General features: G+C 38.5%; 1 protein-coding gene across 2 annotated transcripts; it reads left to right on the top strand.

The window, feature by feature from the left end:
* Positions 1 to 1,204: 1,204 nt before the first annotated feature.
* On the top strand, positions 1,205 to 22,590 carry AP4E1 (adaptor related protein complex 4 subunit epsilon 1). 2 transcript variants are annotated; one of them, XM_068203942.1, is made up of 21 exons: positions 1,205 to 1,395; positions 1,724 to 1,795; positions 2,660 to 2,783; positions 4,937 to 5,010; positions 6,398 to 6,519; positions 7,306 to 7,465; positions 7,956 to 8,122; positions 8,700 to 8,773; positions 10,892 to 11,014; positions 11,103 to 11,212; positions 11,476 to 11,619; positions 12,890 to 12,998; positions 13,136 to 13,254; positions 13,961 to 14,263; positions 14,820 to 14,934; positions 15,301 to 15,436; positions 16,041 to 16,296; positions 17,029 to 17,607; positions 18,954 to 19,138; positions 19,822 to 19,979; positions 20,416 to 22,590. In XM_068203942.1, the coding sequence occupies exons 1-21, from the start codon at positions 1,234 to 1,236 to the stop codon at positions 20,574 to 20,576; spliced, it is 3,453 nt and encodes a 1,150-aa protein (XP_068060043.1). In that variant the 5' UTR covers positions 1,205 to 1,233; the 3' UTR covers positions 20,577 to 22,590. The 2 variants fall into 2 exon arrangements, with proteins under 2 accessions (XP_068060043.1, XP_068060044.1); XM_068203943.1 differs by having other exon boundaries at positions 1,276 to 1,395; positions 1,728 to 1,795.
* Positions 22,591 to 22,972: the final 382 nt, after the last annotated feature.

The raw sequence follows: 22,972 nt of genomic DNA, 5'->3' as shown, positions 1-22,972 counted from the left end.
CAAAGAGAAGGATTTAAGACTCTAGAACCATGAAAAATAACATAAAAAAGTCAAAGCTAGTGCATTTTGAGCATTTATCCAAGTTCCATCAACTTTACCAGGCGCTTTTCCTATGCTTATTAAATGTACATTTTTGGTCTGCAAAGCTTACGAGTTTTTCATGCTTCTACAATGTAATGGGATGTTTTTACATGAGGAGTTCTTAACCGAAATATTCTTAACCAACTCATTTTGTAAAGTGAACTTTAAAAACTACCAGTCCATATCTTTCATCTTAGCTTCAAAGAAATGCCCACTTTTAATACTTTTAATAATAGTGATCTCAGTTTGTTCCTGTTGGGTTTTTCACTTTTTCTGATAATAAATCAATTTATAGTTTTGAAATTCAGCATGATTTTCCATCCAGATGTATGTAGGAGACAGAGGGATACCTTTTCATTGGAAACACATAGCTTGGAAGGGATTATTTCAGTTTCTTCCCCACCTTTTCTAGAAAAAACTACCTTTGAACTGAAATACATGCTTCCTAGTGAAAACCTTCCCAAGAGGATGAAGCGCTACCAGGGTTGCGGGAATCATCTCAGATCAGCCCTCTGGAAGCCTCTCAGCTGCGACAGACCTCCTGATGTTCCCACCCACTCTTTAAGAATAATATTTTTCATAATTGGGAGGTTTAGATTGGACATTTAGAATAATTTCTCCACAGAAAGGGTGATTCTAGATATTGGAACGGGCTGTCCAGGGAGGTGGTGAAGTCACCGTCCCTGGAAGGGTTTAAGGAAAATTGGATGTAGCACCCATCAACATGGTCTAGTTGACATGGTGGTGTTTGGTGAACTCAGTGGTCTCCGAGGTCTGAACTGAACGGATTCCGTGATAAGCTGCCACACGCCGCTCACTGGGACCCCCGCTGAAATGTGTTTGTTCCGAGATGCTGACACCAGGAGCCCCCGCGGGCAGACCGGCGCTCAGGCCGCCCTCCTCCCGCGCCCGGGCCCGGGCCGCGCTCCCTCAGGGCAGCGCCGCTGGCGAAGGCTCCGCGTCCGCCACACCCGCAGGGGCTGCCCGCTCCGGGCGCGGGGCTCCAGCTCCCCCTCCCGGCCCAGCCGGGCGGCGGGCGGGCCCGGGGAGCGGCTCCGCCTCGCCCGGCCCTGCCGCCCCTCCCGGCCGGCGCCGCCCCCCGCCCCGGAAGGGGCCGCCCGGGCCCGGCTCTTCCGGGGCGGTGGGTCCGGCATGAGCGACGTGGTGGAGCGGACGCTGAGCGCCCTGCCCGGGCTGCTGGGGCAGCACGACCCGGGCACCGGCCCGGGCGGTGCCGGCGGCCCCGGCAGGGTATCGGCCTCCTCCCGGCTCGGGAGCCTCATCCGGAGCATCACGGCGCTCACCTCCAAGCACGTACGGGCTGCGGGGCCGGGCTCCTCTCCCTTCCCGCCCCGCGGGAGCCGGCGCGGGGCTGGGCTGGGGGCCCGGGGCGTCTCCCCTCGGCCGCGGGGCTGAGCTCGGGAGCCCACGATGAGGCCCCCGATAAACTCCCCGTGTTTGTGGGTGGCCGCGTTCTGCTGCTCTGGGGCACGGGCCGGGCAAGCGCGGCCGCTGTGCTGGAGGCGAGCGGCCCTGAGAGAGGAGAGAGGGGCAGCGCTGAGTTACCGTGTCTCCTCTGGTTCTTCTTTCACATTTTGCCTGTGGAATCTATGCGAGGTTAAAACAAGTTTAATTTTTCTAGGAAGAAGAAAAATTAATCCAGCAGGAACTAACCAGTTTGAAAGCAACAGTTTCAGCCCCCACCACAACACTTGTAAGTTCTATTAGTGGCTGCAGGCTGTAGAACAGCACACCGAAGGTGAAGGACAGAGTGTTCTCACTCTTTATAAATAGACAGGTGGATGTGCAGGCTATCTGCATTAGAGATATTTAACCATCAGCATTAAAAAGTACCAATACATTTGATTTTGCAGCATGGTTAAAATGGTGAGAATACTATGATTCTGATGGATGTGAATAAACTCTTAACAGTATGACCCTACTGTCATTCTGTAGTTTCTGAAGTAATGCAGACAGCAAAGCTAGGTGATGAGCTGCTTCCATCAAATAACTCTCTTGGCAGGCTGACATTGTTCTTAAAATTAGTTCATGCTTTTTAAGAAGCTGTGCTTTGTTGTATGCACTGTTGTCGTGTCTGAATTTCAGGAGATGATGTATTCTGGTTTGAATTAGTTAATACATAAGTCAGTCCCATGAGTGAGGATTTTTGAACGGAAAAATGAAATTTTATCTTGCATGTAGTAGGAGAAACCATCCTAAGTCAGGGCAGTAATTGGTAAAAAATAATTCGTGTTAACAGCGTGAACATAATGCTTCAGATGATGAATATTTTTTTATGTTGTCATAGTTAATCTACTGTTGATCACATGCCTACTAATCAAAGTAAGAACTTTTTTAGGGGGTAAATAGGGGGAGCTCTGCCTTTTTAGCAGAAATTTAACACTGCTTTGCAGAAGAAGTGCATGGCAAAGAAAAAATTGTGAATACTGAGATATTAGAAAACACGTGAATTCATGTGTTTCCATGAGATAATGTTCTCTGTTTCAGTGGAGCAGTGAGGAGGAGCGTAAAACATGTTGGACTTGAAAATTTCAATAAGTTGTTTCTGGTATTTCAGAGACTGATGAAAGAATGCATGGTGAGACTCATCTATTGTGAAATGCTGGGCTACGAGTCTTCCTTTGGATACATCCATGCAATCAAACTTGCACAGCAAGGGAATCTTCTGGAGAAGAGAGTTGGTATGTGCATGAAACTGTAGCCTTTATAATGTTCTCAAACTCCCAGTTTTAAAGTTTTTCAGGATTTATAATTCATGTCAAATACAACCTACTATTTTCTTGGTCTTGTTTCACGGTCTGTTACTTTTTGACATTATCTAAATTCTTCACCTGTGAGGTGCTCTGTGTGTGCTTGCAGCACAGAAGGCAGGGAAATGAATTTATTTTGAATCCTCAGTTCTTTCATTGTTTTGAATTGTGACACCAGTAAACAAATAATTTAAGAGAATATTTGTTAAACATATCAAGCAGAAAATTAATTTCTGTCAGGATCTGTTTTTTTTTTCCAAGTACTAGTGCAAGATTAGGTGAAGACGGTTCTGTCAGACAAATATTTAATGTTTTGGTGCTTGTAGGATTTTTTTTCTTTATTTTAGAAAGAATTGTAGGGAATGAGGCAAACAGGGAGGCCCTTACAGCATAGAGGCAGAAGTTCCCAAAGAAATCTTGAAGGCTGGTTCAGATTTCTTTGAGATTTCATGGGATTGATTTCCTTTCCTGCCAGCGTGGCTATAAACTTGTTTCAATAGGTGTAGTTTGAAGTATCTGTCAGCCTCTGTCATCCAGAGAATTTCCTTGCAGTTGCTGATTCAGCTGCCTAGTGAAGACATTTCTTCTTGTTTGCAGAGAAAATGGTTTAACTCCGAGCAATACCATGTCTGCATGCACAGAAGGAAGGCATTGTCTTGTGGGATATGCTTGTTTGATATCCTTTGTTTGAATTTCATCTGGATCATCCATTCAAGTATTGGTGTTTCTGAGAGAATCCATCACAAGTGATGAATTAAAGTTTCTTCTCCCTGAGTAATGAAAGTCAGTGTGCTCTGACAGATGCTCTGGTAGGGATTGTGAAATTTTGTCTTCACCAGACCTGGAAAAGCAGTGATAAGCTGTTTTGAAGAAAACTTTGAGACTTCTCTAAGTGTTGAGAGCCAGTGTGTCTTGTTATTAATCAGATTGAGGCCTTTCCTTACTAGGGCTCTTTTTGAAAAAGGTTTGGTGAAGCAGCACTTTTTTCGTTTTGTTTTGAAGCACTTTTTTGGTTTTGTTTTGAATGTATATTGCTTAAAGTTCTCCGGACACAAAGTGCCCTTAAGCTTTGATCTGAAAAAGAATATTATCAAGAGAGTGTGTGTGTGTGTGTGTGTTTTGGTTTCTTTTTTTGTTGTTTTGTAATTATATATGATATATGAGGGCAGTCTTCTCAGTTCATGGTCAGTATACCAGGGTTTGCATTGAGGAATTGTCAGTTGAGCTGGTCAAGATGAGTGACTCCTTTACCCAGTGTAAGCCTCGATTCAGGAGAGTGAGCTCTCCTTTTGTGTATGTGCTGAGCTGGTCATGGCCATGATCATAAGCAGATAGATCCAGCTGATAGCCCAGCCAGTACAATTATTTATTTTCAAGTTGTTCATTTTGATCCCCAAGCTGTGTATGAACCAAGTATTCTCTAAAATCTTTCTCTGAAGTACAGTTCTTGCTATAAGTTGTAGCATACTCTCCCTACCCCCCACTTAAGTCCCTTAGTTTAAAAGCAGAGAGGGGCCTTGGAGAAAAAAAAAAAAGTTGCTAGCATATTTCTTTTCCTGGGTTCTGGAATGGTTTCCTCATTGTTATAAAAGTAACATAGGAGTTCTTGGCATAGGATGCTCGATTTACCTTTGTATATTCCATGTTGAGTATAAAATTCCTTTGAAGAGCAATTTTATTACTTGGAAAAAAAATAACAGCTATAAGGAAGTGCACTCATGTTGTGTAGTCCAAAAGTAATAGACTTTTCCCTGTGCAGAGAAGACATTTAGTTTTCCAGGAAGTGATGTATAATAGAATGGTGCTCTTGACTGTTCTTTATCTGTAAAACTATTGTAATGTGTTTTATTTCTCACAACTTATGAATTCTTAGCTGTTATTTCTTGAGCTTTACTGCAACTTAAATGTAACTGATTTGCCTGGAAAAAGAGAGTCTTGATATTTAAAACAGGAGCAACTGTTATCCAACAGGGATTTTTTGTTGGGTTTTGTTAACTCTTCTTATGTTACAGATAGTCTTAAAGTTTCTGTCATAAAGTTGCTTATTGCTTGAAAACAGTAATGAAGTCTGCTTTATTTTATAGGTTACTTGGCAGTTTCTCTATTTCTACATGAAAACCATGAACTGCTGCTTCTACTTGTGAACACAGTTGTGAAGGTATAGTGCTTTTGTTAAAAAAAGAAAAAAGAAAAGCTTACAGGCACAGCAGAGGCTGGTTCCATGTGCCAGGAGATGAGGCAGTGGGGAAGAACACCTGGTTGGACAGAGAGCTTTGGCTACAGCTTGGTGGGGGGGGTGAAAAACTTGGACCAATTCTTCCCATTTTGTCACGCAACATCTAGTTACTTTGATTAGCAAAGACAGTCTGAAATGCCTTTCCCTGCCTTTTTAATTTGATCTTGATGTTCTTGCTCTTGAAGCCATATTTTAAATTTCAGAGGAGATATGCCATAAACTTTACTTTATGAATGTACCAATTATATACATTCTCAACTCCAGGAGGAGCCATGCATGCATATTGCAACGTTAGCTTTGGCTTTTAGCTGATGGCAAGTGTCTGTTGCCTTCTCTGAGCTCATCTGATGACTTTGACAGAAAATGGAAATACATTTTGGAGTGCCACTGAAAATCTATTACTGATGTCTCTTACATGGAGCAATTATAACTCTTTCTATGTAATGTTTACTTTTTTACTGAAGTAGGCCAAAGTCCCAGAAATTAGATTGAAAGTGATGGTTGTTTTGTTGCTGTGATTGAAATTGTTTTCATAATACTTAAAAGTATGGCTTGAAACTCACAAAGAATTAAACCAAAATAAGGACTGAAACTTATCTGGGAGAGATGAACCAAGCTAGTTATATCAGCTAGAAATCTCACAGGTTTAATTTGTTTTGAAAAGTAATTGTAGTCGTCATAAGTTCATCCATTGTTGTTTTTTTTTTTTTTTTTTGATATAAGGTTACAGTAAGCCATACCTACTATATTTTATTGTATTTAGGACAGACTGAGATTGTTGGTTTTGTAGAACGTTACTTGTAATTTGCATTTGCTTCTTAGGAAGTAGGTAATATTTTAGTGTACAGATAGGTAATTGGCAGTATTATTGAGCTTGCTCATTTTTAAAAATTTTAAAAATTTAAAAAATTTTTAAAAATTCTTTTGGCTAAATCAAAAGCAGTAGAGAGAGTACTCTTGAATTCTGTGGGAAGTGACTAATCTCCCTGATCCAGATAGAGACTGAACATATTTTTGCAGTCATTTCAGTAAACAAAAATTGATTGTAGCTCTATGTGTTCGTGTTGCACACATTTAAAATAAGAATGTAGTTCTGTAAGACGAGTGTGAGGAGCTGCCTGTTCCCTCTTCCTGTGGAGGAGAAGAGCCTGATGAGCTCAGTGAGAGCTGGCTCCTCTCAAATGTGAGCAGGATGCTGGCTGAGGGTGGGCTCTCGGGGGATAGGTCCAGCCTGCTTGTGAAAGATTTGGGCGATGTCTGTGCAGAATTTAAAAGTCTCAGGAAAAAATTACTGTCTTTTATGTAACAGGACTTGCAGAGCACTAATCTTGTAGAGGTGTGCATGGCATTAACTGTTGTCAGCCAGATCTTTCCACGGGAGATGATTCCAGCTGTTCTGCCCCTAATAGAGGACAAGCTTCAGCATTCTAAGTATGTATTCATTACAGAATTTCAAATGGCCTTGTACAGCTGAATAACTTAATTTTGTAGGTAGTTTTAGTATAAACTGGTGTTTCTTCTCTCAGTTGGTCTTTTCTAGTCATCACCTTTAGAAATGAATCCTCTCCCTGTGTTTTTTCTTGGATTCTTGTCTCATTCATTTACAGCTTGACTGAGTATTGAATAGATAGCAAACTTTCTCATAGCCAGTGTGGATAGGTAAATGTAATTGAATTTATTTGCTAGGGTCCTTTTAACCAATATGCATGAAGAAGTGTTTGTTGAGTAGGTGGGGAAACAGATTCAGATCCTTGAACTTCACTGATACACTTTTATCAATTTCTCTAAAGAGCTTTATGAAAAAAGTATCTGTGGATACCCTTGATTTGTTTGAATTGTAGTTTACTATATCCCATAAAGAGAGGAAAATGCTGTAATTATTGATTCAAAAGGGAATTGCAGAATTAATTAATTAATTCAATAACTTCTAGACATTTATTTTTTGGAGCTGCATGTATGACCACAGCAGATGAGTCATGGCCTAGTTCATTGTTGATTTGGTGGACATTGTTTTAAATCATCAGTCTGACATCCATCCCTACTAGGCTTTAAAGTTGGCTTTGTCACTTCCTTGCCTAGGTGGTATTTGCAAAGTCATTTGTTACCAATGTGTAAAACACAGGTTCTCATCTCTAGAAATCATGATTTGGGGTCTGGCAAGTATTTTGTATAGTCAAATACTTTATGTACACTTTTAAAGTGTAAATCTCATTTCAGGGAAATTATCCGAAGAAAAGCTGTTCAAGCTTTATACAAATTCTATCTCATTGCTCCTAATCAAGTTCAGCACATCCATGACAAGTTCCGGAAGGCTTTATGTGACAGAGATGCTGGAGTCATGGCTGCTTCTTTGCATATTTATCTGCAAATGATTAAGGTAGGCAAAGAATTAGAAGCACAACTGAATTGGGGAGATATTTTTTTTTTTTTTTTAATGTTAAATACACAGTGTGCTCTGCAAAGGTTTTGCAGAAAAAACCTCATTTATAGTGGTTAGAAAAGTTAATTTATGTAGTCATGGGTTATGTTTGTTTCTGCCAGTCCTTCACTTAACTGGGCAGATCCACTTCTTCCAGGGTCTGAATGCTCAGCATTGCTGGGTCCTTAGCTAGTGGATCTAAGTCCTACAGTGGGTTAAAGGGAATTTCCTTGTAAATGTGTTACACCTGCTCCCTTTGCAAATGTGTGAGAAAAGAGCATAGGCTTAAAGTGAAGAGCATATGGGTGCTGAGGGTTGAGAGCAAATGTCTGATTTAAAGAAATGATGCCATCAGTAGGTATTTTGATCTTACTCAAGTTGTGGGTTATTTTTACTTTTGAGTTGTTGTATTGAAATATTTGAGTTGAATTTAATTTTCATTATGTAGGAAAACTCATCTGGATACAAGGACTTGACTGGGAGTTTTGTAACCATCCTGAAGCAGGTGGTGGGAGGAAAGCTCTCTGCTGACTTCAACTATCACAGTGTGCCAGCACCATGGTTACAAATCCAGCTTTTAAGAATTTTGGGGCTGTTGGGAAAAGATGATCCAAGGTAACTGGATTTTTCTCTGTAATTAATAATTTGAAGTGCAGTAACAGCCTGCACCTCATAGACTGTAAGAGGCTTTCAGTGTTGAAATTCTTGCACATTTGTTTTTAACCAAGACAGTGAGCATATTAATTTCTGCAAAAGTAGTTTCTTAGCTTCTGGATTGTCTAAACAATTGATTGTTGTGGAGTATGATTAAAATTTAATTTTACTGGGACTTCTATTACAATGTTACCAAATAACACTGAAGATCTGGAGTAAAGCTATTTTTAAAAAGTGCTGCCATTTTGTTTTGTGAGGACCTAGTTGTCTGTGATCCTTTTCCTATTGACCTGTTTATTTATGCAAGTATTGAGGGAAGTGTTTTTATTCTTATAATATGGTAAATGTTTCTTTTGAAAGCTTCAAGCATCCTGTTAAATGCCATTTAGGATCATGTTATAGAGCTCTGCTGTTTTATAGTGAATTTGTGAATATGAATAATGTATTACAGGTTTCAATAATAGCTTTGAACTGTTTGGCAAAATAAGACTACATGCTTATTAGTGGTGCAATTAATTGTAAATATTTTCTTAAATAGGACAAGTGAATTGATGTATGATGTTCTAGATGAATCTTTAAGAAGAGCAGAGATTAATCATAATATTACATATGGTGGGTAAGGTTATTTTATGTAATTATCAATATTTGGAAAGATAGAAAAGTTAATTATGCTAAAATAATAATAAACTACTATGAGTAGTTAATTATGCTAAAATAATTACACAGTACTTTTGAAAAATCTGATTATAGTCTTAACATTAATTGTATTCTCAAGTGTCCACCTAGTAAATAGTAGCACAAGTGATGCATTGCTGTGCAGCATTAGTTTTTTTATCATTGAAGTAAAACACATCTATATATGGGGAATTCTGTTTGGCTCAAAAGCCTTTATCCTGTGTTTGCATTGGCCCTGCCCTTAAATACACAAAGTCAGCTGCTTCTTGAAAGCTTTTATTGGACATTGCTTAAGTTGAAATAAGCAATAAAAGAAAATCCTGCTGATACATCTCTGTGTGGTAGAAATGCTTCGATTTCTCTTCACTGCCCTGAGAAAGGCAATAGTGTGGAAGGAGAGTGTCAGTTCTTTGCAGCCCTGTAGGGCTTCTCCTCTGGGCACAGTTAATAAACATTACACCTCCAGAGTTCAGTGACTGTGCTGCCCGTGAAAGGATGTCTTTGGCACATGTCTCAATTGAAAATTTCTAAAACGTAGCAGAAGGTTCATTTTCGTAGAAGTTCATTGTCTTCTCAGTAGAGAAAGCTGGTTTTGTTGCTACTACAAAGCAAAAGGAATAGTTGCACTGTTAACTTTTTTCCTACTAAAAAGTTGAGTGATTTGTCTTTTTTCTTTGTCTTCTCCTCCCCAGGTCTGAATACCTCCCCAAAATCCCAGTTCTGATGCTCTAGAACCCTACTTTAAAAGCTGTTTCACTACTAAGAAAACATACCACCCCATTTTTTATAATTGTAAATAAAGCCCTGCAGATGTGCCAAAGTCCCTGTGCTAATGGAATGGAAAGAAAATTGATACTTTCTTAAAACAACAGTGAGGGGTGAAACAAAAAAGGAACACGGCTCAAAGCTGTAGATGTCTAACACCTACATCATACATATATTATAAAGCATTGTGTAACCCTCACTTCCATAAAAAGGGGTGCTTTGGGGAAGTATTCTCTTTTAGTAAATAATAAATGAGGAGGCATCTGTCAGATGTTTAGAGTATTCAGCTGATTGCTTCTGTTCTTTTAGGCAAGAACATACAAGATATTGGGAGGTGTGTTGACTTTTAATACAGGCTATTTGCACTTGCCAAGAGTTAAACATTAAATTTGTTTTGAGCACTTAAAGGGACAAAGTGGGCAGTTCATTATGATTTGTACAAGGACATAGAATTTACATATGCAGTTTCTGTTCACCTTTGGCAAGCATTTTATAAAACTGTAGTTGATAATTCCAGACAAAAGAAAAATATAATTCTGGGTGATTGCTTTTTCTTATAAAAAGTCATTGGTTATGGCATGTTTACAGGCAGTTTTGTTGTGTGCTAGTCTTTCTGAGATTTAGTCTGTAATGGCTAAGGAAGAGAGGGGGTTGTCTATTGGGCAGTTCAATTAGTCACTGAATTTCAAGAACAACGTGATGATTTTAAGCCCTAATTAACTTGGGAGACTAACTTGGTATGAATCTTTGCCCAAATTGTTGCCATAAAGGAGTAATTACTTTTTGTGTATTGTTCAGCTTACTTCTAGATTTTTCTCAAACAACTGTACAAAGCTGTTGGGTTTTTTTCTGCTTTTGTTTCTGTTTTGATTTTTCATTGGTTCTTTTTTTTTAGTTTTAAGAATGTTCTTGGGATGATTTTGGCTGTTGGTAGTAGCTAGGAAATGGTATGAGTTACCAAAAATAATTTGTCTCAAATCCTTTATAGTTGCTTGTTGGCTTTCTGAAGACTGTCCCAGTCCAATGCCTTGAGCAGCTGTAGGAGACTTCAAGGTTGGAAGAACTTTAAGGACAGAAAGTTGTATGCAGGGGCTAATTAAAACATGTATGTACTAAAGGAGATAGACTTTTACCTGCTTTTCCTTATGTCAGATGGTACTCTCTGGTTAGATTCAGTGGGAGTGGGATAGCACTGCCAGTCCTTGAGGAACATGGAGCTCATTTGTTTGTTAAAAATTTTGGATTATAGAAGTATTCAATACACATTAATTGTGTCTTCTCCTCCTGCAGCCATCTTGTTTGAATGTGTCCAAACAATTTATACCATTTATCCCAAATCAGAATTACTTGAAAAGGCTGCCAAGTGCATTGGAAAATTTGTTTTGTCACCCAAAATTAATTTGAAATACTTAGGTAAGGATACTTGATTTCATTATGCTGTCTTTAATTTGGCCATGGTGGTAGCATTGCCTTATATCACTTGCAATCACTTACATTCCAGGTTTAAAGGCTCTGACCTATGTTATCCAGCAGGATCCAAACCTGGCACTTCAGCACCAGATGACAATAATTGAATGTCTGGACCATCCAGATCCCATTTTTAAGAGGGAGGTCAGTGAATTTCTAAATGTTAAAAACTAAGGTAATTGTTAAGGTGGGAGATCAATTTTGTAAAATAAGTAAGTGTAAAAATGTTATGTTTCCATAATGGTAAGAGAGCAGTTACAAACACTGTTAATGTGACAAGCTGTGTACAGAAGCAGTGCATTTCATTTAAGAATAGTTGCTCAGTTTGGTGTACTAAAGCTGCTGTTTTGCTGCTTCTTTTTTTTGAGTAGTCAGAACTAATTAATTTTTTGTGCTTTCTCTTTCAGACTTTAGAGCTTCTCTACAGGATTACAAATGGGCAGAATGTAACTGTCATAGTCCAGAAAATGCTTGACTACTTAAAAGAAAGCCAAGAAGAATATGCTATCATCAGTTTAGTTGGAAAAATAGCAGAACTAGCTGAGAAATATCCTTTTATTTTTCTGAACTAGCTGCAAAATATCCTTTTATTTTTCTGAAACTTTGAAGTCAGGGCTCAGGCACCTGTAGCATTGATACCTATCAAAGCATCTTGCATGATCTTGTGAAGTAGGAAGTGTTAGAGCTGTGCTTCTCATCCTTTCAAATGCAAAGGAAGTATGCAAAAGAAAGCACATACAAAAATAACTACAGTGTTTCTTGTGTTTTGCTGAGAGAAACTGATTGCACACAAATTTTGGCTTTGGAGTTTAGAATTAAAACCTCGTGTTTTAAGTTCAAACTTTGAAGCCTTATACCACTGCATAGAGGGAGATGTCTCAGTGCTACTTGAAGTGCTGTTCTGTAATGGTGGGACTGATCTTCCCTGATAGAACTCTTCATTGGTGTATGTATTTTCAGAACAGCACACTTTGATAGAAATAAAGAAAAGATTTTTAAAAAATGCCATAAAAGATGAAAGTAATAATTAAAGATTTGGTTTATGATGGGCATTACTGTTAGACCTGCCACTGCCTGACTTCTGTGTGTGTTTTTTCTGATATCTTGAGTTGTAAGCTTTTGGTAACAGAGCTGCCTTCTCATCCTGTTTGTGCAGTGCTTGGCATGGAGTACTGTACTAAAAAAAGCTCTGTTGTCCTGCAGTATGCAAAAATGAATGCAATAATTCTGAAATTTCTGTGCTGTTAAAAATTTCTATTCATTAACTGTGTGTTTTCAGGACTTGTCTGAGAGAAGGCAAAAGCCAACTTTCAAAGTAAGCAAAGGCTGATCAAAAGTTAAATATATTAAAAAAAAAAAAACACCGCGGATTTATGTGGAGTGCTTCAAAATGTTTTTGTAAAGTTGATAAATGAACAGCAAAGCACTGCTGAAAAGAACTGTTTTCTTATCATTGCTCAAGTGGTGCTGGGTAAACAAAAGATTATCTGGAAGCCCAACAGAGGACAAGTGTGAGCTTAAAATAGACTAGGGCAAATGTGAACATATCTGCTCCTAATGTGTGAAGCCTGCATAAACTCAACTTTTTCAACAGAGTAACTTCAGACTTTTCTAACTGATCACCAATTTTCATGATGTTTACAGGAAACACTTCCTAAAAGATACAGGAATATTTCCTCTTTTGTTAGGTGGAGCTGGTATTTGCCCATCAGATCCTCAACTTACTGGGGAGATCATGATGGGCATTCCTCTGGAAATACACTAAAAAAGAAAGAAAAAGTTGTGCCTTAGCATTTCATTCCTTAACATCTGGACACGTATGCCCCTAACAATGAGTGGTTCATCCAGACAATGAATGCTGTGTTCTCAGTTGGAGGTGATGTTGTGCATTCTGATATCCCAAACAACTTCCTGAGGCTGTTGGCTGAAGGTAACTCCCCACATGCTTTGAAGAATTAGACATGTTCCTTAATAATCTGGGTTTGTTTTCTTTTCTTAAAATGTACTTTGAACTATTTGGTAGGATATGTTATTTGTGTTTCACAGAAACTACTGTTTTCTGTCTAGGATTTGATGATGAAAAAGAAGATCATCAGCTACGGATGTATGCAGTACAGTCTTATTTGGCATTACTTGAGGAGGAAGATAAATTGTATCCACAGAAATTCCTTCAAGTTATGAGTTGGGTAAGGTAGAGACAGGGTCAGAATTCTGTACACAGATTTGAGGAAGCTGTCAAAGGTCATAATGTTTTTAATAAATATTTATTAAACTTTAATTTTCAGTCACTTTTACTTAAAGTCAAGCTAACATGCTGAAATCTATTGTAGTGACTTCTTTGGTGACTGAGCACTATTAACTTGTGGTTTGAGGAAAAGCTGACTTGCTCCCTTTTATGCAGGTGACTGTTGGAATGGCTTAGCAGCCACCTGAAGCTGACTACATACTGAGAGCCTTTCTGTCTTCATCTAAATTAGCCAGATGTGATTGTGAAATGCTCTTGTAGCCCTGCAAATGACTGGCCAAGTGCTGTTCTGGTGTTTTCTGATACCTGGGGAAGCTTCAGCTCCCTCTCAAGCGTGAGGCTGCAGTTTGAGGACATGGTGGCTTGTCAGGGCCTAGTTATATTTAGCTTTCTTTTCAAGACAGTTATTTGATTATTAAAAAGCCAAAAGTTGGAGCCTGTTGAGGTGAACACAAAGGTCACTTCAACCCTTTGACATGTGAAACGCAACATGGTAAAGAAATAACTTGGAACATGTTTAAATAATAGTTTCTTGAATGTGAGGTGGATTTATTGTTTTATTGGATTTATTTATTTAATACTATATTCCACTTTCAAAACTGAGAGCACTGCTCTAAATGCATATTTTGTCTGTTCTTTGTGAATAGGTGTTGGGAGAATATTTCAGTCTTGTTACAGATGTTGATCCAGAAGTTATTTTGACAAAGCTGCATAGCCTGCTGAAGAAGACTTTTGTTACTTCTGAAACTAAAGCGTGGATAATGGCTGCAGTCACCAAGATAGCGTCACACACTTCCTGCTCAAAAACAGTGGATGAACTAATCCAAGAACTCAGCAGCTCTCTGGATACATGCCTGAGACAATATGCCTTTGAATTGAAGCATCTGTGTGAAGACAAAGCACTGATGCAAAGCTTGCTTCCATTTGATGCTAGTTGCAGTGACCTGGTGGTAAGACACATTCCAAGTTCTTTGTTGTGAACCTCTTTGGAGTCCAGGGGGATGAATATTTTGGTGAAAAGGTATTTCCAAAATGAATGGCATTTGCAGTTCTCATTGGGTGCAAGTCTGCTTAAAGTGAGTTTTCAGAAACACTTTTTCAGGCGTATGGGATGAATCATAGTGTTCTGTACTGAAAGATAAAGAACCATGGTGTTTTAGTTAAGTAAGCTGGAGTAGCTTTTAGCAAAATTATAATTTCATACACTGGTTTATTTTGTCTTTGTTTTTTTCAAAGATGAGGTAGGCCTGCTTTAATGAGGCTTTTAGTACTGTTTTTGAATTCAAAGGGTTTGCCCCCTATTTAAAAACTACTGATTTTGACTGTGAAATTTCCACAGTAAATGATGGAGAACATTCTGTCTGTATAGCATCTTAAGTGGTAGATATGGGAGATGTGACATGAAGATCCTGATTTGCTGATAAGACACAATATTCTTCTGGTAACATCTGGCTCACATAGAGCAAATATTTCCATTGCCTTTTCATTCCTTTAAATTCTGTGTAGGTCGATGCTTCCTTATCTTTTCTGGATGGGTTTGTGGCTGAGGGACTTGGTCATGGTGCAGCACCATATAAGCCTCATCACCAGAGACAAGAGGAGAAACTTTCTCAGGAAAAAGGTGACAGTTAACTGCACTTATTTAATACTGGTAAATTAGCTGAGGACTATTAACAATTAAAGTGTACAGTTAATTTATCTTCTTAAAATAATAGTATCTCAATGCAGTTCTTGTCTGTAGACAAGAGCTAAGTTCAACTCAGATTTTAGTTCCACCTTTGTCTAGCTGATTTATATAGATTGTTGTTCTGTAGGTGAGAAAGTCTTACTGTAATCCTTGCTGATCTAGAGGATTTGAAATTTATGGGGATTATTAAAGTGAAAGCCTGACAAGTCCAGCAGTACAAGGATACAAGAATATTTTCAGAAAATTTAATTCTTACTTTTTTTATGCCTCCTTGTAATTTTAAAATTGTTTGTCTTGCAGCTCTGAATTTTGAACCTTATGGGTTGTCCTTTGCTTCAAGTGTGTCCTCATCTGGTGTCACTGGCAGACAGTCTCCCACTGGTTTATCTTTTGGCTCTGATATATCTGGGAATAGTGCTGAGATGGGGCACAAAGAGTGAGTTAATTTGTGTCTGAAGTGAAGTACATTTAAGCTTCTGTTCTTGTCATTATCATGGGTCTTTGTTGCTTCATTGCATGGAAGTAGAAGGAGTGCAGTTGAATTTGGAAACCTCTATCACATAAGAAAATCAGGTGGGGGCATCTGTGTAATAAGTAGGAAAACAGCTGATGTGGTCAGACTCTTCTGCCACTTTCTTCACAGACTGCAGTTGAGGTGATAGTGCAGTAAAATTGGGGCAGGATTGCCTGATGATTACATTGTTTACTATTTTTTTCTGCCATCTTTTTCTAAAGATAAAAGTGAGGCTAAGGTATGCCATGCAAGATACTCCTTTTATTTTTAGTGCACTACACATTAATTCCATATCCACAGTTTCATACAAATTAATAACTTCATTTATTAACAACTTCATACAAATTAATAACTTCATTTATACTCTGCTAAACTGGTATGTAGGAAACCTTTCCAGAATCTTTATATTTTACTGCTCACTCTTGTCTGTCAAATCACCAAAGTAGTGAATGGCGTTCGAGTGTTGGCACGTTTTTATGAACATCTTCATATGGCTGATCCTGCTTTGTTTTGTTTGCCTTTTTAGGACAAATACTCTGAAACTTGAGGGAGTACGCAAGCTGTGGGGAAAAGAAGGTTACCTTCCAAAGAAAGAAAATAAAACAGGGAAAGGAAATGAGCCACAAACAGTGCCTTGTGGCAGCTTATTAGCAGGGCAGGTGGGGGAAGCTCCTGCATTGCAGCCTGATCAAGGTGCCAGCCTGTCTGAGGAAGACAAAGAGAAGCAGCAGTTAGCATCAACTTTGTTCATGGGGCTGGGATCAAGTGCTGGTGTCAGCCTGGTAAGTGATTCTTTTGAGACATAACAGTTTAAAGTTTACATATGGTCTTATTTAAAATTATAGACACCTGTATGCAAATGGAGATCAAATTAGTGATAAGACAACCCCACCCCCAAAAGTCATTAAAAAACTATTGAGAATGGCTTTGCAGTGTGATATTTTATTGAAACCTGAAACAGCTTGATGAAGCAACCTCTGGGGCAGATCTGATTTGGTAACTGGAACTTGAGTCTGTTTACATGTTGTGCTCCAAGTTTTAGTGTTAGTTTTCCTGAACAACTGTTCCTTGAGCCAGCCTTGTAGAGCTGTCACCATTCATTTGGGTGTAAGGCTAGAATTTGACACCCTATGTCAAGACCATTTTTAATTTATGTATGGTAGTCTGTGGAACATAAAAGAATTCACTTTTAGGTAATATTTTAAAACTGGCATCATATTAGCCAGCTCAAATCTTGGCACTTAGCACTGGTTAAGCAGATACTACCTTTGCTTAGTATTTAATAAGAGCTTTTACTTCAAGAGAATCTTGAGTCATTCTTGCATTATAAGCTAATTAGTTCTCTGTAAGAGATACAGCAACCCCCTGGATCCATTAAAATGTTTGGAATCTGTTTGTATTTGTAATCTGTTTTGATTCCTTGGTCCTTCCTCACCTGTTCACTGCATGGTATTAACAGTAACACAGCTGGTTGACAGGAACTTTTCCACCCTTTTTTTTTTTTCTCTTTTCAGATGGGCAAAGCAGACACAGCTACTCAGAAGTTCAAAAGGAAATCAAAGATAATTGAAACTCAGCAGTTGAGTGAGGAGGCATCAGACTTCCAAAACAGTGCTGCTTCAGATTTTGGTCCCTTACTTGATACAGTACCTATTAATGTGGAAGACTCTGAGGGAAGTATGCACACAAGGTTAAGGAAAGCCTCCCCTTGTCCTTCAGATATTGTAGAAGACAATTTAGCATTTGAAACACCTCAGTCCCTCAGAAAATCTGTGCTGGATGACAGAATTTCAGCTAACAGGCTGTCACAGTCATCTTTGTTTGCTGATAGCAATATTGAAATTTTTCAGCCTTCTTCAAGTGCTCAGTGTGAAAGTGCCAGTGAAACACCATTGGTCCCTTCCTTACCAGAAGAACTTGAAGAGCTTCCTCACTCTGAAGTAGTGAGACTTTGTCAGAGTGATGCCTTAGCTCTGCATTTATGTAAGCTGTGGACAGATGACTCTCTGTTGCTCATTGTTTTTGTTTCAAATAAAACCACTTCTGCACTTCATGCTGTGAACTTAGTGTTTGAAGAAACAGACCACTTTCAGGTAAGAAACTTTGTTTCCATTGTATTTTAAATTCGCTTGGGACATCTTGCTTTTTGCTTGCATTTAACTGTGCAGTGTTTGGTTTAATGTGATAGCCATGCCTTTTCCCAAAGTATTTCCTTAAAATCTGTGGTACACTTGTTACACAGCTTTAAAAGGAGGTGAAAGAAATCTCACTATAAACTTACTGGCTATAAAAGTTAGCTTCTCACTTCTTCAATTCACCTTGATTTTCTTTGCCTCTGTATAGCGAATATGTGTGTTTTTTCCATTCTGAATGCAAAGACTAAACCAAATGCAAACCTCACTGCTCCTGTGTGGAGTGGTATGACTTCAGTTCACCTCACTGTGTAGCTTTCTTTTCTCTGGGTGTGGCTGTTGTGCTTGTGCATTCATTTGTGTTTACCTGTTAAGCAGACATGATGCTTTCCTGACACCACATTTGTGTAAATTTCTTTCAGTTTTTTTTTTCCAAGACATCAGTCATGGTTCACTCTCATGCATTTAGTTGAGGGTGCAGAGGAGTTGATCAGTTTATTTTTTTACACTGGCTACATTAGGGATTTAAATATGATTGGTAAAGGCATGTTATAGTTATAATTAAAACTTCATTTAAATATTTGGAAAGATATTTAGGAATTGCCAATTGATTGATCTATCCACAGATTTTGCTTAAAAGAAGCACAGAATTATTAAACAACTCACCAAGTCATAACTGGATAAAAATAATTAAGTGGATTATTTCTTTCAGAATTTACTTAATCAAGGAACTGCGAATTGGTTATGGAGTCCCTTTCCTTTCCATTTCTGACTTGACTCAAACTTGTCTTGGCACTGACAGAGAGTGAGCATCTCTTGTCTAGGTTTTTCTTGTAATTCGCTTAAATTCCCACCCAGACCACCACCACAGAATTTCTGTTACCAGTTTGTTTGGAGAGCCAGGGACTGTTGAGTAATCTAGAAATCCTTCTTTTTATTAGGGATGTTTTCTCAACTTCTTGCTTTTGGTGTATAGCTCGATGTGATGCTGCTTGCTTGTATATTAGTTTGTTGGGACTGAGCTACAGAATTCAGGTTCTTGGTACAGTTCTTTGGAGCTGGGAGAAGCCAATTGTCAGAGATCAATTTCACTGGTGCTGTGCATCTCATAGAATGTTTGTAGGTGTTAATGATTGATTCATCCTTCATGAGGGCTGAGATATGGTAGCTCTGTTCACTTGTCAAATACTCCAAGAAAAATCAACAGAAATAAGAGGCACTTTCACAGTTTTATAGCTGTATCTGAATCACTTGCACAACTTGACAGCAAGACTTACATTCTTTATTCCTTTTATGACATTATATAGATTTTGGAGAGTGCCACCTCCCAGTTTCCAGTAATTGAAGCTCAAAGTGTGGAATATTGCCAGAAATGTGTGAGGATGAACAAAGTTTCTACACAGGCAATTCTTCCTGGCTCTGTTAGTTACCAGTCAGAGATGGAAACTCGCCTTGAATTTTCAGTAGCTTTATCATTGATGGACTTCATCAGGTAAATAAAATAAGCTGCAGTTTTTAAAAACACTTGTATACAGCTCAGTATTAGACAAGGGTAGGATAATTTGGGTATTGACTATGAAAATGTAAGGCTTCACCTTCAGCAGCTAGTTCAAATCTGAGATGGCTGGTAAAGATAATAAAGGATTGTTTTACACTTGCAAAAAAGGGGTAAAGCTCCAGCAAGAAGTACAAATGCAGGGAGAATATTGACTGTAACTGTTTTTGAGGAGGCTAGGAAAACAGAGAACAGAAGGACATGATGCTTTAAGATATGGCATAATGTAAACATGTCAAGAGGAAGCAAGTGGTTTGAACACAGAAACCAGAACATTGTATGAAAAGGTTGACTTTTGCAGAGGAAGAAGCTCATTTTCATTTTTGAACACTGCATTTATTTTAGAAGTAGGAAAAAACAAGTGTACTTTGTCCAACAGACTTTCTTTTGAAGTGAAATTTGAAAATTAATTTTTTAAAATTCAGAAATCTAAAGCAAGGCATAGAAACATCTTTTAAATGTCAAGCTGGAAAGAGGAGAGGTTTGATTAGACTAATACATATTTTCTTATTGTGTGCTCTGTGTCCAGTTACTTCCATATACAGGATTTTTTTTGAGACCAAAGATACTCTGATTTATATATATTATTTGGCTAAGAAATGTGGTGAACTTCCTTTTAGGCCAATGAAGATGACTACAGAAGACTTTGGGAAGCTGTGGTTGTCTCTTTCCAATGATGTGAAACAGAATATAAAAATGTCATCTTGCCAAGATTCCTTTCCAGCAGCCCTGGATACACTGCAACAGAAGCTGAACCTCCACAGAGTTGATGTTATAGGTAAGTGAAAGTATACTGTAGGGCTGCTCACAGGATAATTTGTCCCAGGAAAACCTGGAAGAGAATATCTTACAGGTTAAGGGAGGGAATGTTTGGGAGCATGGTAAACAAGAGATTGGTGTCCCATGGACTTCATTTGCCTCGCTCAGGGGTCTGTGGGACAGTGATGTAAAGGTACAAGTGTTCAGCAAACTGGATTTTACAAAGGAGAAAACTTGCGCTGTGAAGAGTTTGGGTAGGACAAAAAGGCAATGAAGCTGTTTGACAAACACAAAGCTGGGATTTTGGCATGATTTGTGGTGATGTGTCCCATGAGTTAGAGGTAAGAGTAGGGGAAAAGAGCAGACATGGAGCGTGACAGATGCATTTTCTATCAAGTCTGCTTGTAGCAGTTGTTGTTTGCTAATTGTTACTTCAATTTTTCCTGTGGTCTCAGGTAATGAGGGAATCCTGGCCTGCCAGCTCCTTCCATCTGTGCCCTGTCTGCTGCACTGCCGTACTCACTCAGGGATGCTGGCCCTGTGGTTCAGATCCCCTTGTGCTGCCCTTCCAGATGGTTTGCTCTATCAGTGTCAGAAGGTGATGGAGGAATCCTGAGAACATTAGTGTCTGCCTTAATCTGTCTGGTGTGTGAAAGCAAGTCAAAGATTCATACAGTTGCACAGATAATTACCAAAGCTAAACTAAGATACTGCTTCAAGTATTAAAAGTTTTCTTCCAGCTGGCAATGTCCAAGTGGACTTGTGGGGGGAAAATGGTGACCTAAATTACCCCTGCAAAAACATGCTCAGGACTGTACAGTACATTAAAGTATTGTTACCTGTGTAAGTGAAATGTATATTAATTTTGTTGTAAATTACTGAAAGTATTTATTTTTATTACACAGCTTTTATAGATGCCAACACTTATTCTTCATGGCAAATACTTAAATATGATTTTGAAGAAAACATACTTCCATTATGAGGTCAGACTTGATCGGTTATTTAATTTTATTTTGATAATTTTTCTAAAGCTATTTTTAAGCACTGCTGGCAACAAGACCCATATTAGTGGTTATGTAAAATAACTTACGTAGCAACAAATGTATGGTTTTAAAACAGTTAAAAGATTCTAGGGAGCAAAACACTTCCCATGATCTTTGATCTTTATCATGGAAGAGATAATATCGAAATAGGTTTTTGATAGGAGTCAGGCATGTGAAATTGTTTGGAAGCACCTCCTGGGGGATTAGCTAAAGCCCTTCAGGTTAGTTCCTGTCTGCAGTTCTTCCTGCCCCATAGTTCAGTCTCATTCCCTTTCCATAGGGGTCTGTGACAGTCTCTGAGTATCTGTGCATGTCTAAGATGAAGTTCCGTGTGGGTCAGCTCTGAGATGGCTGAGCCAGGGGCACTTGGCTGTGGACACGTTGACTCCTTGATTGTTGGGTAGTGAACATGTTCATGCTTTCCAGTGGACCCTATAAATATAATCTGGCCAAAATCCCTGAAAATTCACAAGGGGAAAACTTATTTTAACTTCTAATTATTTATAGCTTTGGTATGACTCATCAAATGTCTGACTTACAGAGATGTGTTGTGTTGTGTGTGCATGCCTGGGAACTGCAGCAAGGCATGAAGGATTAAATCAGAGCAGCAAATGTGGAAAATGTGTCTGAGCAGATTGTCTCCTCTTCCTGAAGTAAACTCACAATCTTGAAAATCCAGCAATCTTAATTTATTTAGATGCTAAATGAAAATTAGTACTGGTTAGTATTATTTATAGCTGGTCACATTTTCTATTTAAGCATCCAAGATTGTACACACAGTTCAGACATGGTACAAAGGGATTCTGTGGTGGAGTTCTCTACTTTGTGTGTTTAATAGTAACAAGGAAACTCTGATGTGTCAGCATTACTGATTCTCACCAGATAAGCACTGGTTGTAAAGGAAAATAAAGTGTTCTTTTACTTTGATGTTTTGGTAAATGCTCATGAAATTGTTGTAAGAATGTTAATGTGCTGATAGCAATTTTCAGTCAAGCTACTTGTGCTGTCACAAGTATAACCATCCAAGCAAAGTTCCTTTTTTATTGTTGTTTCAGTACCCTCTTACTGAGGAATTTAAAGTGCACTGAATGTGTAAATATATTTAATGTTCTGCATACTTAAATGTTTACTTGGCACTTCAAGACAGTTTATATAAATGAAAACTGGTTTATAGTGGAATAATTTCCAGCAGATGGTTTCCCTGCTGGTAAATCAGACTTGTGTTATGCAATTGGACTTCTGTAATTATAGGAACTCTGATACAAATATCTGTTTGTGGCCTATGCATTTAAACCATTTCAGCAAGGAGATGTTCGATGTCCTGGTGTTTAAAGAACTGCAAAGACAGCAATGCCTTCTACTGTTAATGTAATGTTCTCTGTAACCTTTCTCACTGTACGAATGGTGTATGTTAACGTGTCAGTATTCTGATTCTAATTGCTTTATGGTATCATCACTTAAAGGAGTTTGCAGGGAATTGTGCCTGTGTCAGTCATTATTTTTGGATTGCCCAACAAATACTGTTCTGAATCTATCACCATATTTGCATTTCTTGCAGTTTAATAAAAATCAGTTTTATTAAAAAAATGTTTGATACTTGTTAAATGTTCTTTTCCATCACATGTAGCGGTGTTTCTGTATATGAAGAACTAGTTTCTATGTTCATTGTTTCTCTTTGCATCTGATCAGTGAAACATCACAGAAGTCTTGAATCCATTAATAATTCAAATGTCTTGTTTCTCAGTTGGAGATATCAAAACAGTGAAGGACTACACTTTTTAAGCAGCACTGTGTGCCAGCTCACATTATCCAATGCTTTTTTTGGAATACTGCCAGAGTGTGATTTTGTTTTTAGGCATCACAGGAGAGTTCAGTATTTCTTGTTATTCACAGCTGACAGGAACAGCATATTTTTAAGTTCAGTGCAAGCATAAGGCAGTGCTATGGAGCTGGGAGCTTGGGAAGTGTG

The sequence above is a fragment of the Anomalospiza imberbis genome, chromosome 13, assembly GCF_031753505.1.
Source record: "Anomalospiza imberbis isolate Cuckoo-Finch-1a 21T00152 chromosome 13, ASM3175350v1, whole genome shotgun sequence".
NCBI classification, from domain to species: Eukaryota; Metazoa; Chordata; class Aves; order Passeriformes; family Viduidae; genus Anomalospiza; species Anomalospiza imberbis.
Note: the sequence above shows the minus strand (reverse complement) of the source record. Positions and strands in the feature narration are given on the sequence as shown.

Excerpts from the sequence above, each read along its gene's own strand:
- AP4E1 (XM_068203942.1), top strand. The coding sequence starts at position 1,234 with ATGAGCGACGTGGTGGAGCGGACGCTGAGCGCCCTGCCCGGGCTGCTG. Across the intron at positions 1,396-1,723 it reads CGGCGCTCACCTCCAAGCAC|GAAGAAGAAAAATTAATCCA; the intron begins GTACGGGCTGCG and ends TAATTTTTCTAG. Across the intron at positions 19,980-20,415 it reads CCACAGAGTTGATGTTATAG|GTAATGAGGGAATCCTGGCC; the intron begins GTAAGTGAAAGT and ends CTGTGGTCTCAG.